We start from the raw sequence: 20,127 nt of genomic DNA on the forward strand, positions 1-20,127 counted from the left end.
CCTGCCGCCGGCCCGCCCCCGCCCAGGCGGCACTAGGAGAGCGCCGAGCCCGGCTCCGCCCCGGCCGGCCGCCCGCCGCCGCCGCGGCCCTGGAGCAGAAATAAGCAGCCAGGCAGGTAAAGGACAAAATCAGACTTTGTTTATTAAAAAAATACTTTACAGGAAAAAATTCTATGCATTCCGTTGGACTATTTTACAAAGAAATAGCTTAACAGTTTGACACTGGTGTACAGTCAGCTACTGACAGAAATGCACTGCGTTAGAGTATTCACACAGAGGCTCGGGCGCTTCATCGCCGCACTACTCATGGTAAAACCTCTTCGAAACACTTGCTAATGTCAATAAATATACTAAGGCCGCACAAAGCAAACAGTCTTCCAGGCAATTGTACACGTCCTCTGTAGGCAGAGACCTTAGATAAATTAAAACCACAGAAAAAAATCATAGCTGCCAATCAAAATCAAATTAAATCACAAAAACAGCAATACAGAAGTCTCTTTACATGTTGTACAAAGAAATCAGAAGCATATTTATTTCTCTCAACACTTGGAGTGCCCCGCAGACACCTCCTCAGCCCCTCCGCCATCGCCCCAAGGCTGCCACGCGCCACCGGGCTTCCTCGCCGGGCAGCACGAGAACACACAGGACGAGTTTTTGGGGGAGAGAGGCCACTTTTCTGGAGTAGAAATGAGCCTTCCCCTCTCCTCGCACCCCTTAACCAAGTACAGGGCTGCCAACACTTAGCACTCCTCGGAAACTACAATTCCAGGGCTTACGCTCGGTTGATTTGGCCCTGAAAACAGCCAGGCCACGCCAGATTAAGGACTTGAGCTCACGCCTGTGGGAAAAGCTCTGACAATTAGCCTTGTCCAGGGGAACTAAACTGTAACATACAGGAAAACTGACAGAGCACAGTAGAAAGCCCTTCTCCTGTACGGCAAGATCTATACCTGTGAAAAACGTTGATTATGAATCCCCTGAGAACACTTCACCGAGTGTCCCACCTTCCTGGAAGAGAACGTGTCAAGTATCTGCACAAAATGACTTGTAGCATGTCTAAAGGAGAGAGGAAACTGAAGCGAACTGGTATTTCATATCTTCAAATTGCATTTTGCTAGTCCACTTCTAGCACAACTGAGCTACTCACCTTTATCCCAAGTGACACTTTTAAACAACAGCACTTTATTTAAAATAGAAGCCTCAGCCTGAGTTACGTATCTCAAAGCTGATCACTCTTTATAGACAGAGCGCTTGGTCAATTAGCAGTCGTCCCCAGCATAAAGCAGGAGTGTTTTCTCCTATCAACTGACACACATATCACAGGGCAGAACCTCATAAATGGATAATTGAGGATTTACAGTGACTGACCAGCGCATTCATATTTAAGAACTGTTCTGTTTCTATCCAAGTACTACTGAGAACTGTTATAACCCATGAAATTCGCCAAAGTTTGATTATCTCATTATGTAGGCTGTTTTATGAAATCTTAGAGAAATTCAAACAGCCAGCTATTTAAGATGAGAGACATTCAGAAATATTTACTTGGACCTACCCAGAGATTTGTTTTGCTCAGCAAACACTAAGTGGCTTGAACTTGTTACTTTATTTCTAAACAGCTATAGCTTATAAAAAGCAGTATTCCACATGTCTTGTTCTGGAAAACATTTGCATCTTTCACATCAAGGCATTGTTCTAATTCTGCTCTGTTGTTTTCAGTCCAACTGAAGCAATCTTGAAGCAATGGCTAGACAGTATAGTGATCAGCTTCATAAGCAATCCCTCTCATACTTTACATCCAGAATTGAGGTGGAGTTTGAAAGTAGGATGTCATTTTGGTTAAAGTGTACCAAAGCTAATGATGTATTTAGGTAACAGATTTTTATAAAGTTTGCTCCTCTCTTCCTCAATCTTCCAAGCATGCTAGAACAGCATCAGCAACATTCAAGTCATTTGAAGATACATTTCTGTATTTAAATCTGGGGTTAGATATTAAGTTAGTAATTGAACGGAACATAAAGAGAGCATGATACTATTGATCATGTCCCTCCATCCAAAGAGATAAGTCAGAGCATTTTCCAGGTATTCAGGCTGTAGTCACAGATTTCACTAAAGCTACAGTTTTGAAAGCAATGTGAGCCACTGTGGTTTTCTTCCTTTATCCATTTGAAAACATGCTATTAGAATTTACAGAGGACTTCCAAACTGATTCCCTCTTCGTTCTATTTCAACTTTCACTGTAAAGCAGACAAGTTGGTGTATGGGGGCTCTTAATCTGTTTATTCTGCCTTTAAAGTTATGTTTGCAGACTCACTGTAGTATCTGCAGATTTGTCAATTCCTGAGTGATTGTACGCAGTGCTGGCTGTCCAAGAACAGCCACCTTATTGATGTACCTCTACTGACACGACCAAAGAATAGCACATGTGAGAAGTGAAATGGGCACTTGGAAGACTAGCAGACTTTGTAAAAAGGAAAGAACACCCTTGGGTAATATGATCCTTGAATGTGAAGGGTGAACTGAAACCACTATTGCCTGTGAGGAATTTTACTTTGCACAACCCTTAAAGCTATGAAATTCCTCTCAACATAAAAAGTGGAAAAAACCCACCAGAGAACAGACGGCTCATTTATGAACCAGTCTGGGTCATCTAGAATTTCTGCTAAGATTAAATTACAACCCTGCATGAATCACATTACTTTTCATCATAAAAGCTTTCCATTCTAACACCTTATTTACACAGATTACTAAACAAGTCACTACCACTTCAATCTGTAAATTAGTTTTAAATTGAAATATTTCCTAGTCCTCATTTTTGTACCGAAGACAATACATACATACACATAAGGAGTAATACAGGTTCTAACTAATCACTGCAGTATCTTCTGATGATTATTTTTCTATCAGTTTAAAATAGTGACCTCTACACTGAGGTGCTAATATGTATATAAAAGCCTACACAAACAATATTGCACAAAGTAAGATTTATAATAGAGTAACATATTTTAGAGACCCTTATAAAGAGAAGAGTAACAATTGATATTAAAAAGATGCATCCAGAACTAACACAGCATCTTTGCTTTTGTCTAGTCTAACATAGTGTTTCAAATCTTTCCTACCCCAGTGAGGATTAGAACAAATAGAAGTTATCTGGAAACAGCTTAAGTTGCACCAAAACCCAACTTGTACTCTAAATGTGGGGAGGGGGAAGGGAGAGGGAGAAAGGGACAGGACTCTTCCTTTTGATGACTAGAAAGGGCAGTAATAAATGGGGTGAGTGAAAGTCAAATACAGATTACACGTTAACATCCAGAAATATTGAAATATTGTTTAAAAACTGTCAATAGCTGACACTCTACGCATTTAGCATGTGCCACTGATTTTTCCACAGTACCTGGGCACCCAGAAGCTACACATGGAAAAAGCAGTCCAATGCCGTAATACTTTTTACTGTGAAATAGTTAATACAGAACTTCCTAGAATAAGGACAGCCTTACTGTGTAAGTCAGTTATCAACTCAACGCTATTATATTAAGTGCATCAGTACAAGGGAAAGTGTGGTTCCATTGGACACATTATGACCTGATCAAAACAAGCTGCCAAGTTGGTTAGTATTTTAAAGCCTTAAAGTGCTCAAAGATAGCAGTTTCCTCCACAAGACTACCAATAGGTTCTCTAATTTTGACACTAGTATTAATCATGTTCACGGAAGATGTATTTTGGAAGCAAAACCCTCCCATCAAACAGCATAAGCAGTGCTATCAAAAGTGTTAGGTCAGTAAGTCATTGCATTTCAACGGGATCAGACACTTTCTTCAGTTAATTTTACAGATCACCTTTGTAGGAACTGTAAGGAATAGAGATCAATTTCTATAGCTTGTATATAAACCCAACTTGTATATAAACCAACATGTCAAGTACAGACATACCAAAATTTCACAAATCATCAAAAGTGCTGTGCGCTTTTTTTTTTTAAGCAATTAAAATGAGATGGGAAAGTCACTTTGCAAGTCTTCTACAAAAGCATCACTTTCTGGTGAAGATTAGAGATGAAGTAAAAGTAGGGAAGTAACACTGACCAATGTAGTTCAATCATTTTATGTTCCTGGAGGAATTTCATTCTGACTTTGAGGAGATATTCAATACCTCTTTACTTAAACAGAAAGAAGTGGTAGACCACTATTACAGGTTGTACTAAGGGGTTAAAATACAACTTGAATTTTGCATAATCTGTGTAAAAAAGATATGCTTGACATTTTGGAATGTCACCTTTCTTTATAGAATTATAGGCAAGATTTCTCCAATAAAACATAAGCCAGTTATAAAACTATAACTTCACATCAAAATTTTAAAAAGTTGTTAAAAAAATGTTTGATTATATACATATCACACAGAAGAGCCTGCATGATCCTGTGGATTGTGTTGCTGATCAGACTCTATTTTAAAACCTGGAAGGGGCTGGGCCACCTGATCTGGTTGCACAAGTCCTGATATTGAAGAAGCAGAGGAGAGCACCCCTGTTGTAAGCTGCATTTCTATACCTGGTTCTTCAGACTCTTTTTTTACACTCACACACTGGGGTTCACCTTCTGACTCTGTCTTTCCAGGAACACTACTGTTCAAGCTTGAATTGCTTTCTGCATTTTCAGAAGTCTCCCCCGCAGGGTGATATTGTTTAAGTCTTATGTGCCAGGCTAAGCTGCAGACTGCTGACACTGTTTTGAACTGATGAATGACATTTCTAGGGATGAAGTAGATGTCATTGTCACACAACTGAATTCTAGCATAGCGAATGCCTTCCCGTCTCATTTGGTTTAGTTTGGCTTCATCCACCCATTGAACACACTGAGAGAAGCAAAGATGGTAAAGTTAGTGGTATACTCTGTTTAGAGCAAACAATTCAGTATCCACCTATTTTCAACGTACTTCATGTCTAAATCAATGTTTCTGTTTAACAGGTAAAACTTCAAATTTAGATGAGAATTGGACTTTTAAAATATAATTTATCTAATGTGCATGTCTTAGGAGAGGACAATGAACAGTTAAGAGCATTCTACAGTTATAGTTGAAAACAGTAAGTTCAACGTGAGGCTGCATTGTTTTGGCTGACAGGACTGAGCTTAGATGCCTTCACATCCTAAGAAAACATCAGTATATTAGAAAAAGCAGAAACAGGCATACATGACTTCTTCATCAACTTCTAATTGTCTCTATTGCACATTATCATGACTCACAGCACAAATCCCAGCTTGGTGGAGTGGAAAAGCAGTTGGACTAGACTAGATGATCACTGTAGGTCCCTTCCAACTGAACTATTCTATTCTGAAACATGAGAAGGGAAGTTGCCCAAGAGAGCTGTGAACTGAGGGCCACTGAGGATACAAAAGGGCTGGCTATACAGTGAACCTGAAAACTGTCCAAAGCTAATTCCAAAATGCTAAGAATGAGCTGTCACTAGGGAAAATTCAATACCTGTGACACTGGAGGTTCATGCAGGTCCAGCTGAAGTCTCTGCACAACATCAGTGAAATCTTCAGCATGAAAACAAACCACATCTTTGGTTATACGAGGCTGGTCACTCCTAGAAAAAGATGAGAATTCCAGGAATTTTTAAAGAATTTGAGTTATAGATAATTATAGGTCTTTCCAGCAAAATTTTTCATTGAACCAACGACCTACTTCAGTTTTACACTGCACACAAAGTCTTATCACTTCTCAATACTAGTATTATTTTGAAAAGGAGGTATAGGTCACAGATTTCTCTTTTTTTTTTTTTTTTTCATTTTACTTCTTTCTTGATGCACACACAACAGAAGTGATGTTTTCGTGGACAAATACTATACCGAAATGTCCGAGAACTAGGTTCAAATTGCCACTATCAAAGTTCTCTGTATGTTCTAGGAACCACAATTTGCCTCAATTCTTCCAATCTATAATAGAGTATTATTCTAATTAAAGGAAAAATGTAAAGTAATAAAGTAACTCTGAAGCCGAAGCAATGAAGAGCTGGGTTTTATTCAAGGGCTGTGAATCAGAGTAAGGAAATTCTGGCGCCTTTTATTCATATGAATATCTAATGATATTGCTAATGATGCTATCCAATTTCTACTGTAATTGCTAGAAATAACAGCGATGCAAGCCTAGTTTCTGTGCAAGGTCAACAGCAATGTCCTGGGTACATGAAATGAGAAAGCACTGTAGCTGTGAAATTGAGTTCTTAGATTACTGTTACAGAAGTTAGCGTTAATATACCTATTCAGGAAAAGACAATCACAAATGATGGTTCAGGCATGGTATCTTAGGCTTATTTTGCATGTCACTAAAATTTTCTGCAAACTGCTTTTACAACTTTTCTACTGCCTCAAGAAGAGGGAAAAATAGTAGGTATACAGCTTGTGTTTTTCGAGCTCTAGACAGCATTTATCTCATTACAGGGTTTAAACCATTTCTTTGACTAGGCTTGTTTTCCAAGGAATTTTCTTTTTTTAAGAGAGAAAGTGTTCAGAATTACCCCATCCTACTAGAATAGTTGCATTTCAGTGGCACTTACCATTCCCCAAACTGTACAGCCTTCAGAACACCTACAGCAGCTGTACTCTGCCAGTCAAACCCTTGACCCACATGATCAGCATGAGCTCTTGTTCTGTCTTCAAACAGAACTTCACGGGGCTCACTGGTCCGAGGTAGGTACTGGAGATTCTTTATTTCGTTCATCGACCTACAACACGACAAAAAAGACATACTAAAAAACGTTTCAGACTACTCAAAAGTAAACACTTGTATTAAAATAATCTTAAAATGTTCTGTGCTGCAGGCTTCAAAATCAAAGACCAGAGCACTTCCCTCTGATTTCTTCTAGGCGTCTATTCAACAACAGATCGAAACAAATACAGCAAAGTACAATTCAGGTTATGAGGTCAAACTTTATAAAACAAATCCTATCACCAAAAAAACCCTTTTTTGTTCACTTGTGCTGAAAGAATTCTCCCAGGCATTTAATGGTATGTGAAATAGAGCTATTTTAGTAAGATACTGAAGTTTAGTTATTTGGGAGTCTGTCCAAAAATTCTGCTTGAAATTACAATTAAAATATGCTTTCAATTCTTTATCTCCTAAAACTTGTTCTACAGCATACTCTTTCTGAAAAAGACAGTAAGTACATACATATACCACAATATTTCCTGAGAAGGCAGACTGTATTACAAGTGCTTTACCACTAACATTAAAATGTGACATGAACAGTTTAAGGATCTCTGCTCTTTTAGAGCATTTCACCTGCCCCCCCCCCCCCCCCCAATTAGTTCTTTCCACAGAAATAAGATGAATAAAAGAAGTCTCCTGAAGGATAATAAAAAGAGCTTTCAATCTAGGACATATTACTATGAAAAGTGGTGAAATAAAATAACTATCACAAATAACATATTTGGCTTATCCACTGAGCCAATTTGAAACAGAAATTAAAAACTTAAATCTGTGAATCAGTCTTCTGAAGAACTAGTTACACATAAAGTACTTAGGTTTTGTTCTCAAATCTAACACAGGCATAACTGCAATGTTTTACCTTTAATAACGGAAAGGAAAACAAAACATTACCGGCGCCGTTTGAATGGCGATTTTGGCATATCAGCTGTTGGGATCATCTGCTCTCCTGGTCTCACCCACATTATGGGACCATCATCACTTTGTGACCTGCACTGAAGTCTGAGACTAGAAAGAGTACCCCAGGGCAAAGTCATCTAAAAGAAAACAAAAACAAAACAACCCACAAAACACACATAACACAAAACACTGGGTGAGATAGAAAAATTAAACGATGCCTTTGGTAAAACTGGTTCAAATTTGCTGTCAAAAGAATTGCATAGAAACTAAAATAAGTTTGAGAGGTAAAATGTATTCCAAGCTAACTTTATTGAACTTAGTTTATAGGAAGTAGATGATTATGTTGTGCATACATATGATAAACTGTATTTAATTTTTTAGTTATTTACACAACTGTAGCTACCTAATTCAGTACCTTTTGTTTGGACACAGGAAAGAACATACCTCAGTAGCCTAAATAGCATATCAATAGAGAAAATACTTTATGGTTTCTAATTACTTAGGAAAAAATGAAACGTAGTAAGTGTTTAATTATCTATAGTGCTTTAAACAAAACACCACAAGTTACTGCTTACTCTGAGAAATGGAGATTCTTCTAACATATCTAGAAATTCTGGGAAGTAGTCCCCAACTTCTTCGTCCACTGCTCCAACAAGACTGATCTGCCGCATTGGTCCTGCTCTATAGGTTCCACAGCAGTACGTTCGATTGACCTGAGTGGCAAAAAGGAAAACACAATACCACCACAGCTTTAGTTCTGTTACAAGAGATTAAAATTGATTAATATAATACACTAGACCACAGATGAGATGAATCTTGAACTCATCTACGCAACTTATCTACATCTATTTCATTAGAGATGCCTTTGGGAATATGCACAGAGTCCGACCACTTAGAACAGATGCCCATAGGTTATCCCAAAAGAACTCCTGTCTGTATTACTGATAGAAAATACTTCTAAAGTTTGAATAATAGGAAGTTAGTATTTGATTAATTCAGGAACAATTCAACACTTCCAGGCTGACTTGAGAAATCCATCACACAAAGTTTCACTGTAACTCAGTCTTTCACCAGCAAACTTAAAGTCTCTACTAATTTGTGCAGTTGACTGTTGCTTCTACATTTCAAACTGTATGCTATTGAAATATATGTGCTTTCTTCATTTCAGTCATGTCCTAAAGGTCTTTTCCTTATGACTGTAGTGAAAAATCTAGGTGTCCTTCATGCAGCAGTTCTGATAATATTGCTACAGTGTATACAAAAAACTGGACAAAAAATTGAGGAAATGAGAGGTCTAGCTAGAAATCCAGTGTCCATGTACAACAATTTTAGGATTACTATTTGCAATATAACCTGCTGACACTGCTGTGGCCAGAAACACTTTAATCTCACTTACAGCTTTTTGACATCCTCTGTAGCAGAGACTGTCCCACTTTCCCAGGTCATCTGGAAACTTTTCTTGCCAATTTCCTGTTCCCAGAGGAGAACCACTGACAAGACTCCAGTGTTCTCAACTGCAGCTATAACATGCCATATGGCCACAGAGTAGGTTGTACATAGATGCTGCAGCTATTCAATCTTAAAAGATCATAAATTCTGCCATAATTAGTCTGCTTTGTATACTTGATTTGTCTAAGTCCCAACCTTCCATCACTCTTCAACAGCCTCTCTACATTCATCAAGTGGTTCTAGTGGTGAAAAACTACAGCCAATCTCCATGGCTAAGTGGTGGGACAGGTACGAAGGACACAGGGTTTATAGCCATGTTCAGAAAGCGTAATACCTTTTCTAAGTATGAAGGAGCTTAGTTTTAAGTTTTTTAGTTTTAAGTTTTGCAGTTTAGCCAACAAAACAGATGTAGTTAAACTACTCCATGAAGTTGTTAAAGGTAAATTAGGAGACTAATAAAGCAAGAGTTAGTTACTGCTGCAATTTTATCCTCTAGCAGCAACCACAGATATTTAGCTTCTTAATTATAGGAGTTTAGCTTACTCCTATTTCCAGAGTCTTCCTTTCTTGAGCTTTGTATATATGCAGTTAGCAGTTCTGCATTGATTGCACGCACATTTTAATTAAAAGCTAAGTCAGAGCCAAAGACAACTTCACATACAGCTTTATTCCTCAGCCCTAAGCCAACTACTGCACCGCATCACCTCTACCTGCATGTGTAGAAGTTTGTATCTTAAGTCACTCACAGAACTTCTGCTTGAAGTCCATCAAGACCAGCAGCAGCCACTGAATGAGCGCATACTAACTTTCTGGTTTTGACAATACAGATTTTATGAACCAGGCACTATCTTCAGAGGCTGTTAATTCTTCTTGGCTGTTGCCCTAAGAGAAAGTTAAGTCTCCAAATCCTATTAGAACATTACTGGTAAAGGTTCATATCTAACATCAGTAAAGTGGAACGATTTCACCAGCTAGCTAGAATGCAATTCAAAGCAGTAGTATTGGAAAACCATAGCATTAATCTAGTTCTGTGCACCTACAGGAGAACTAAGGGCTGAAATGTTCTTGTCCTTAAGCTAGTTAAACTCAACTGCTTGGTACTATTAAAGCAAGTGGAGACAGACTACTTCCAGATGAGATTTGTTCTATTGAAGCCACCTGTTAAGATTCACTAGTATTTCACAGGTGTTTGTCACAAGTTAAAATGAATTGCAGTTTTTCCTTGTAATGTTTTCAAAGGTAATGAAAAACTAGAAGCTTTAACTTTATTTTTTTTTAATGCACTGGAATCCAATGAAAAAAACAGAAAAGAATAAGAGCTATAAAGGAGACACTACAAATACTTTAGGGAAATCTTGGATTTCAATGTTTTCCCAGTTTTTAATAGAACTTAAAGAAATATATACACTTGAGAATTAAAATCAGGACATGTTTACACTGAAAATATGTACCAACTCATGGCAATCCCCAGCAGGCTGTAGTATTCATCTCAAGCCAATCCCAGGGGAAGTAGTCTACTAGTTTAATATGCTGTAAAAAATTCTTTCACATAGTTTCTCTCTCATCTTTAATTCCTCCAGAGCAGCACAAATACTAATACCACTGCTTAGGCTAGCAGTCTCAAGAATATGGAGTATGCCAAGACCTTGTGTGTAATAACAAGCATGTTCATGACCATCTAAAAGAACAGGCATCTTACTCATGGGACACTAAACCACCCAACTATGAAGGAAGACCAAGCAACCTGCTTGCTGCACCTTCTTGCAAACTACTTTGACCTTTCATTTGCCAAGTGCTCTAGATGCACTCTTAACAGCTATATTAATTTAACAGCCATATTCTGCACCCCTCTTCGGGGAAGAAAGACAAGACTATGAAATACCTGAAGTGACTTTGTTATATCCACTAGGACCTTTCTAAAAATTTCTTATTTTTGTTTCAAGCTCAATTCTTGTTTTAGCCTGGGTCATTCCAGTTTACATGGCTGTCAGAAGTTAATAACTTATTACCACAGCACCATCATTGCTATAATTTGTTCACTATGCTTCTTTAAAAACATTACTGGATAATATGAGTACTAACTGCCACTAAGTACATGATCTGATCCGTACAATCTCTACTGCTGTAAAAGGACGATCAGGCTAGTAAGACCACTCAGGTGTCCTGTGCCCTTTCAAAATGCCAAACAGCTGTCACTACCCTATGTATCCCCTACACCATACAGTATCACACTAAAAGTGAAGTTACAGGCATTTTTAAACTTAGCTCTTCAGTGTTCATGGAGACATTTTATAGCAGCTGAATGATGTGCCCATCAGTGTTTCACACATAAGTGAGAACAGAAGTAGACAGCATCATCCTGTGGAAGTTACAGATCTGGTATTTGCATGTTACTGAGATAAATCAGACCCCTGCCTCATGAAGGGTTAAGCAAGCAGTATACCTCTGTAGGGTAGGAAGAGGACATACAGATGAGGCACATTTGAGACAAATGAGGTTACATTTCAGAAGTTTCTCTCTAGTTTCAAGAAAAGCATGAATCAGTTGTCAGTGACAATATTTTTAATATGTTAAATCAGCTACAAAACCAACCACACAAACACTTTACTACAAGGAAGCAAGCAAGAATACAAGCAGCTTTATTTACAACAGAAAAAGGAAGGGAGGACAGTGTGACATGCCATTACAGCAAGGGTTATGTGTTTGACAGGTATTTCAGTAAGACCATTGGGCATTATTTATATATTTATTTATATATAAGTGATAAACCAAATTAAGCTTGCAGTACAGATGCACAATCTCTCTATTTTATACTTTGACAGCTTCTGCTAAAAAAAAAGAAATTGCCCTTCCAGAATAAGAAACCTTTTTCCAGGAGTAAAAAAAGTTAAGATTGGATGGACAACCAAACAGTGATATGATTCATTAACCAAAGTTGTCAGGAATAGAGTAACCTTTTCTGACAGTACATTGCAGGAGTAGTAAAACTTACCCTATTATCACCTGTGGGCTGCTTCTCCCACCTTCTTCCCAGAAGCAATAGCAGCTTATGCAAAACCTACTTCCCTCAACTCTTTCCTGGCCTGTTCCCAGAACCCCCACTCCTTTGTGAGTTTAACTGTTCTTTGGACCATATAGAGAACTGATCAGGCAGTTGATCAGTTTCTTCTGGGGAAAGAAAAAAAAACAGGAGTGGTTTTTCAAGTCTAGATATATTCCAATTCACAGAGCAGACCTAGAAGCAGTTGTACTGAAACAACTGACAGGTAAGAGTTCATTCTAGCTGCACTGCTAAGAACTTTCAAATTGAAGTATGCTCTTATGCGAAGAAAGCTTACAAATTACTGTTCAGTGATTTGAGTCTTGAAAGCTCTTAATCCAAGCAAATAGCTCCAAACTAAAGCTTCGCTTTAGCACTAAGGTATTAGAACAAATGAGCCAGAGCCAATGCAGGCAAAAAAATCCAGAGAACACTGAAGCGTAATTATTTTTAATATACAGAAACCAAACAGTTATACTACAAATACACATTGGAGTGCCTTGTTATAAACATTCAGCTTACATTGTCCTCACTGCCCTGAGTACAAAGGAATTCACCTTGCAAGGGAGTTAATTATCACTAGATTTTTATGAAGTCTTCCAGATTAAAGAAGATTATTATATGTCCTTATTTTGAACTGGAGACACTTCCTACTAAAATTCAGTTTGTCTGAAAAGGTACACAAAACAGCTGAATATTGTACAAGTTAAAGGTGACATTAACTTTCAGGTAACTTGCAGTTTACAGATCAAATTTTGATTTCTTGACACCAAGTCTCCAGGACTCAAAACTATCTAACACTCAAAATCCCCTTGCCACAGTATGGTTCAGTACAGCAAACAAATTCATGCATACAGAAGGTTCAACCTAGAACACAGGTGACTTTTAACTGTGTATCTTCAATTAAAAATATCAGTATTACAGCATGCAATACTGTAACATGCTTAATCTGCTAAGGCATAACTATAAAGTGCTTTTGTCTTGTACAATTTCTCATACAGGAAGGTCCAAAAGTGAAGCTTAGCCAGCCTGTTTATTCCTGAAGAGTGCTGCCAAGGAATAGCAGTAAAATAGCCAGACTCATCCTCCCTGTGCTCTCTTAAGCAGTGCATTTTAGCCTTCTCTATTTAAAGATAAGCTAGGTTTTTGCGAGCTAGTTTTAGCAGCATGCAGGAACCACAGTTGAATCCACCATCAATTTAAATGCGTCTCCTTAAACTAGATACTTTACCATCATCTATATTCTCTGAAGAGTCCCGTTTCAGCTGTCTTAAGAGTTGTGACAACTATACTACTATACTTCTCTATGGTTGCTCAGTGTAAGAGCCACACCAATGTACTTCAGCCAGAGAACATTAACCAGGTCATGCTAAAGCTGGGTTTAGAAAGGTGTTTTAGACCAGCTGAACCTTATGTCATGGCTCCATCAAGTTTAGACGGTACTTAAAATAGAATTGAAATACCAGCACAGACTATAACCCAGTGAAGTCTCTCATTTGTTACCATACATTCCTCACACGTATTTATAGTATAAGCTATTCATGTTCACAAGATGGGGACATTTACCAAGAAAAAGCGTAACTCTTAAATATCCAACTGACACTGTTCAGCCATTTTAGGGGGTCATCACATGTACTCAGAGTAAATTAGAATGTAATCATGATGTCAAAGAACATAGATAAATCACTAATACAGAAGACTTTAAAACCTAACCTGTGGACAAGTTTCACATCTGCAGAACACAGGTGTGTACTGTGCAGAAGTGTTCTTGCTGACAGCAGCAGTTTGTATGCTCATCAGACAGACTGGGTTTGGAGTACTATGTGCTCTGATGCAGCTCCATCAGTGCAAAGAATTACTTAAACCAAGAAAAAGAAGTTGGTTTAAAGTGCGTGCTGCAGCAGCTATTCATTGTCAAACAAATTCATAAGCTAAGTGTCAGAATTACCAATTTAATGGTATCTATGATAAATGCTGGAAAGTATTCAGAGACTTCATAAGGTTGTGGTAACTTTCTGTAAAGCAGTAAGTGTTTTTCCAATGCAAATCTTGATTATAAGCATTCGGTAAACTCTGGAGAGATCCAGATAATGCATCTACAAGCACTACCATTTCAAAATCTGTTACTAAAGAAGGTCTGTTCCAATAGTACTGAAGTGCACACCACTACAGAATTTCAGGGTTTTCCTTCCAACAGGTGAACCACTAAAAGTAATTAAGATCTTGAATAAAAACTTTAAAAGTAATCAGCAGTTTGAATCTGTCCTCAGACTATACTAAGCAGGAATAGGTTTTATTCCATCTGAAACAGATTTATCTAAACTGTAATGTTGCTGTATGTTCATAGATACTTCTAAGCTTGATCACAAAAGTCAAATGCAAGGGTTTTTCATATGCGAATCTTGAAATTGGCTTAGTTATTACTGTTGCATCCATTTAAGTTACATGGAGATACAGTTTGAGAATTTAAGATAGTTCAAGCCTACTATAAAAACCAAGGTAGTATTTAAAATTAAAGCCTTTTTCAAATGCACTTAAGATATTCTAAACACCTTTGAAGTTGGAAAGTTTAAACACCCAACATCAGCTACTGATAGAATTAAGATGTTAAAAAACCTTATTTGTTGTGAATGATATACTGAAACCTGAAAAGTAATGTCATTGCAAAAAACCAACCTAGATCCATCGAACAGAAAAAGCAGCATTAGTATTTGCAATCTATACAACTCTTAATACAGACTTGCCTATTGTTTTGAACAATTTCAGTGTTCTCCCAAGTTTAGAAGATAGTTTAGACTGAAAGTCTGCAAGATCAGCGCAGATCTTTCTACAGGTCACAGTTCAGTGTCTGAAATATGATTCACCAACTACCAGTGGGCACAAAAGAGCTTTAAGCAGAAAGAGGAATAAACAGCACAGTAGCAGTAGTCCCAACATCATCTTTTTTCATCTGCAAAAAACCAAAATATTTGTGCCTCACCTATTTTAGGCCATCCCTGCTCTGGATTAATGAGATTAATCAAATCTAGGTGTTGTGCAACTTTTATGCTTTTAAACAGTTCTTACCTGAGAGTGAAAATTTGAAATTGTTGTTGTTTCAATGTCCTTCTTGCCCAAAATTTCCATTTTCACTGGAGTGTTAGGAAAGTTAAAAGCAAAGTAATCCAGGAAGTCTGGTAAATAAGCAGCTGCTCCATGTACTATGGCTAAAGCATAGTAAGCTGCATTTTTATCATTTTCACTGAATGACAACGCAAGAAACTCTTCTGCAAATCTCTCCATCTCCACTGGAGACAAAAATGAGAGTTCATCCATGTAAGCATGAAGGACCAGAGCACCACCGTTGGACTGATGTTCTTCATGAATGAAGTTACTAAATTTAGTGCCAGTTTTCAAGAAGCTGCTGCGAACAGAATGCTCCTGGTGTGTCACAAATGGTGTTTGTACTCCCTGGGGTATTCGATATTCCTGCATACCCAAATTCAGTCTGCAGAGTTGTTCATCCTTCAGATACCTGAAGGATTCCTTGTTCATTTCTAAGTTATCACACTGTCCTTGAGACAGAGTCTCTTTGTCAATGCGAGTGAGTCCAGCACACACCGTCTGCACTTCTTTGTTGTACATCTTCAGGCGTTTTCCCCTCATATCTTCCCGGTGTTTCTTTTTCTTTTTTTTCTTTATCTTCTTCATAATAAGACTGTCAGCTCGCTGGGTTTTGCCATTTTCATCTGGAGTTTCTGGCAGCAACAACAGAGATAAGATCAGAGTTCCGCAGTTGCAGCATATTCACCCCAAAAGAATTAAGACCTCTCACTTGCTAAAGCTATCTATTCCCAGGAAGACTGACCAATAGTAATACCTGGACTTTTGACTTACAAGACTTAAATTATACAACAAAAAATGCAGTACATCTAGTTATTATGCAAAGAAAGCCTTGAATTAAGGAATACTCCCAAAACTCAAGCTTAATATTTTAGAAGTATTTCCATTTTTAATAGATTTATTAGAATACCTTTAAAAGGAATCCATATTTCAGAACATCTATAATTAAGTACATTAATAACTTCTGACATTCAAGGCAGTGCCATGGAGCAGAAGAGGATAAACAAGTATGCATAACATTTAAACATCAAGACTTTCATGACAGAACACTTCCCTGATTTTGGATACACAATATAGAAGCAAAACAGTGCAGCTGAAGAGATACCAGCATTATTGACATTTAGAGGTAAAAATACTTTAAGCAGTTAGCTTTCCAGCCAAAAACAAATCCTAGGCTGCTGATCTTTGGTATTAAAGGATCCGAATCATCACATCCACATCTTCAGCTATCTTTTGCTAGTCTTATAGTTAACCATTCAGCTAATTCAGAGCTAGAAATTAAGAGGTTGTTGTTTGTTTCTTGGTTTTTTAAAGTTAATCAACCTGCAAAAGGCTAAAGGCTGAGAGATAAAATACGAAGAAGTAGTTCTGTTAGGTAAAATGTAATAGTTTAATTGCTCATCTTTTAGGAATAAAAACTAATTCAAGTAATATTTTAGCAAGTGACAATGGTAATTAGAAAACTGTTAAAAAACTCAATTGCCAAGACAAGATTTTAATCTGCCTGAATCAAAGAACTATTTTATGCCAACAATGCACATAAACTTCTAAGAGCCATATTACCAGGATAGCTATGGGGATCAGAACAATCTGCTGCTGAAGGTAACATCTGACTAAAAGATGCAGCAGCTGAAGTTTTTCAGTTTCCCACAGCCCATGACTTTGTGCTAACAAAATTTCCTTTCTTGGCCTGCTAAGCTATCAAATTTGTATTCCCTCTTTATTCTCTTGCAGCACTTGAAGAAAAAAACATGTTACACTGATCTATGAGAATAGGTGTAATGATAAATACATGCAGCTTCAAGTTATTCAGTCTAACCACAGTATTTAACTGTATCATTACTCATTTGGTCTCAGAGCTCTTTAGTAAAGATGGTTGACCTTCGTAACAGCCTGGTGTAACGAACAGAATTACTCATGAAGCAAAGAAAGAGTTGATTGCTTAATACTAACTTCATACAATTGTCTTAGGACCTGAAATACAAGTTTCCACAGTACTGCTGCTAGCCTTTACAAACAGCAAATGCCCTTATTTTTATATTATAGCTATGGAAACCAGAAAAAGAAATGCAGTATCACTTGTTTTGGTAAGTCAACTGAAACAGTTCTTGGAATAAGCTTTTCTGGAAGTCTCAGAAGTTAACTGTGCATAAGCTTACTCAATCACTAAGCTCTCAAGTATAGATACCGCTTTACGAACTGTAATGAACATACTAATCACACAAAAGATCTTTGTTCTGGTGGGACCAGAGATTCCAAGCTGAAACTAAACAAGAATTTCATGCCACCACTGAGTTGTTGGGAATACTTCCCTGTAGATGTTTCGAAGTTAAGACACCTTTAACAAACAAAAATTATTTTAAGCATTTCTAATTTTAGGTATAGTTTCAAAACCTCAGACATGCACTGGTTTTAATTCAAAGTATCTTCCTGTTTGAAGATATTCCCTAATAACAGAGATACAGCTAGCACACTCTGCATTTTGGGACTTCCAGTGAACACTGGTCTATTTTCAGGATAGAAGCTATCCTGACCACTGCTGTATCCACTGAACACAGCAGAGTCCCACTACTACGGTGAGAGTAACCTCTGTATTACATGAACCAAGACAATGACATTATGGCAATGCCTGACAATCTTGAAGGAAATATAGTTTTAATTATTCCTTTAAATAAATGGAAAGCCTCCAGTACCTCAAACACAAAGAAAGCTATAGCCAGGCCATCAAACCGTGGACTCCCACAGTGAGGTAGAATAACAGCAGTGCCAGTAACTCAGCTAGTCTAAAGCTATTAGACATCACATAACTGAACACACTGGTATCACTTTTAAAAAGCAAAAACAGGGGAGATGTTCACTATCACCTGTGGCCAAAGATAAGAATAGTAGAGTCAAAGAAATAGGTGGTTTAGATTATAAATAGAAATAAAATCTGACAGAGAAGGACAGCAAAAGAAATCCAGCTACATCCTGAAACCCACTACATACGCAGTCTAGGACAAGTAGTGAAGAGCTTCAGACTTCCAGTTAGCAAACAGCTTTCCTCTGCAAATTTGGACTTCAGATGGTAATTTTAACAGCGTTTAAGCCCTCATTAAGAGAAGGCCTCATGTGATTACTGGGTTAGGACTGACATACAGTGACACTCCCAGTCTACCAAGACATACTACTTCTGCAGTTTTATCAACATTTATCAAGCTAATGTTTGAAATTTACAGCCCAGGAGCTTTTATAGTCATTATTCACAGTGGTTTAGAAGCATTAAACAGTAGCAAAAAGTCTCTCCCCATAAAAGTTTTGCCCATTCTTAAGACAGTACTATCTAGAGTTTACACTACAGAGTTAACTTTTGTAAGCGCGTGCATCTTTGGTTTCTTTGGCACAATACCTTTACATATACTCCTGAAGTACAATTCACAACACAGTATCTTTACTACAGCAGCATTTACAATTGCTTTTCACCTATGTTGTCCTCACCCTCACCAATTAGCTTTTCACTATCAAATTTGTAAGCAGAACCAAAATAATCATTTGTACTGTTAAAAAAAAAAAAAAAAAAGACAGACGACGACCCCCCCCCAGTCCAGTTTTGGCCTTGCTGTCAGAGAAATTGCAGGGCATTTATTTAAAAAAAAAACAAACAAACCACAAACAAAAAAACCCCACAAACCAAAGAAACCCCACACCAACAAAAAAACCCAAAACAAAACAGCACCTTCTCAGTTCTAGCGTATGTTAAAGCAAGCACAGTAGGAAGAAAGCTTTGCTATCCAAGCACTTGCACGTTGAACCCGCGACGAGGGCGATGCTGAACAGCAGCACGACTAAGAGCAGTAGCACCAGAGCGCCCGTTCCGGGCACGGAGAGCCCGCGGCTCCGGTCCCTCCGCCACACGCCGCCGGGCTCCGCGCTCCCTCCCAAAGTGGCAGGAGTGCCGTGCCCCGCCGCGGCAGGGAACAGCGACAAGGGCTACTGAAGCCACGGTCCGCTCGCCCTACCTCGCACACCTCCACACGCGGCCACGCTCGGGGCTCCGGGAGCGGCGACCATTCTTCTCCGCTCCCGCCTTCGCCCCGGCGGGCGAGGCCGAGCCCCAGCCGCGGCTCCGCCGCCGCCGAGCCCGGCCGGCCCAGGAAGGCGGCGTGCGAGGCCGCCGCCGCGGGACGCAGCGGGCGGGCTCCGCCGGGCTGCCGGGGGCGAGATCCGCACCGGCCGAGCGACCGCCGGGCGCCCAAGGCGGGCGCCGAGCCGGTCAGCCGCGCCGCCGCCCCGCTGCTCCCTCCCCCCCCTCCGCCGCCCCGCGCCTCACCTCGCTTGCTGGGCCGCCCGGCTGCCCCGTCCGCGGGGCTGCCCCGCCTCGCCTTCTGCGGCTGCCCGGCGGCCAGGCGGCCGGGCTCGGGGCCGGCGGCGGGGCGATGCCGGTGGTGGTGGTGGCGGCGCTCCTCGAGCGCGGCGGGCGGCGGCAGGCTGAGCGGGGAGAAGGTGAAGAGCCCAGCGGCGGCGGGCAGGCCGGGCAGGGCGGCCGGGGGCAGCGGCTCCGCCGGGCCGGGCCCCGCCAGCAGCTGCTGGCTCAGCCGGGCCCGCTTGCCGCCCGCCGCCTCGCCGGGGGGGGCCCCGCCGCCGCCGCCCGCCGCCGCCGCGAGGCCGGCCGGGCCGGTCCCCCGAGGGGAGCGGGGGCGGCTCCTCCGGGGCCCGGGACACTGCGCGCACCGCAGCGACCTGCGCAGCCATTTCACAGTCTCCCTCACACACATTTAAATGGCCCGAGCGCCAGGCGGCACTGCGCAGGCGCCGCGCGGCGCCCCCTGGGAGATGTAGTTCGCGGAGGCGCGCCGGGAAGTGTAGTCCGCCCGCGGGCGCATGCGCGGGGCCGCGGCAGTGCCGGCCGAGGCGGCGGGCGGTGCGGGGAGCGGGTCACGTGGGCCGGCGGGGGCGCGGGA

At 40.1% G+C, this 20,127-nt stretch overlaps 1 protein-coding gene across 1 annotated transcript; it reads right to left on the minus strand.

The window, feature by feature from the left end:
* Positions 1-117: 117 nt before the first annotated feature.
* Positions 118-19,952, minus strand: RSBN1 (round spermatid basic protein 1). Its single transcript, XM_052815692.1, is given in 8 exon segments — positions 118-4,842; positions 5,470-5,578; positions 6,548-6,715; positions 7,591-7,733; positions 8,172-8,309; positions 15,152-15,822; positions 19,497-19,800; positions 19,802-19,952. Coding segments are annotated over 8 exon segments (2,109 nt in total). The 5' UTR covers positions 19,919-19,952; the 3' UTR covers positions 118-4,383.
* Between the last annotated feature and the right edge of the window lie 175 nt (positions 19,953-20,127).

Source organism: Harpia harpyja, chromosome 19 (assembly GCF_026419915.1).
Source record: "Harpia harpyja isolate bHarHar1 chromosome 19, bHarHar1 primary haplotype, whole genome shotgun sequence".
NCBI lineage: Eukaryota > Metazoa > Chordata > Aves > Accipitriformes > Accipitridae > Harpia > Harpia harpyja.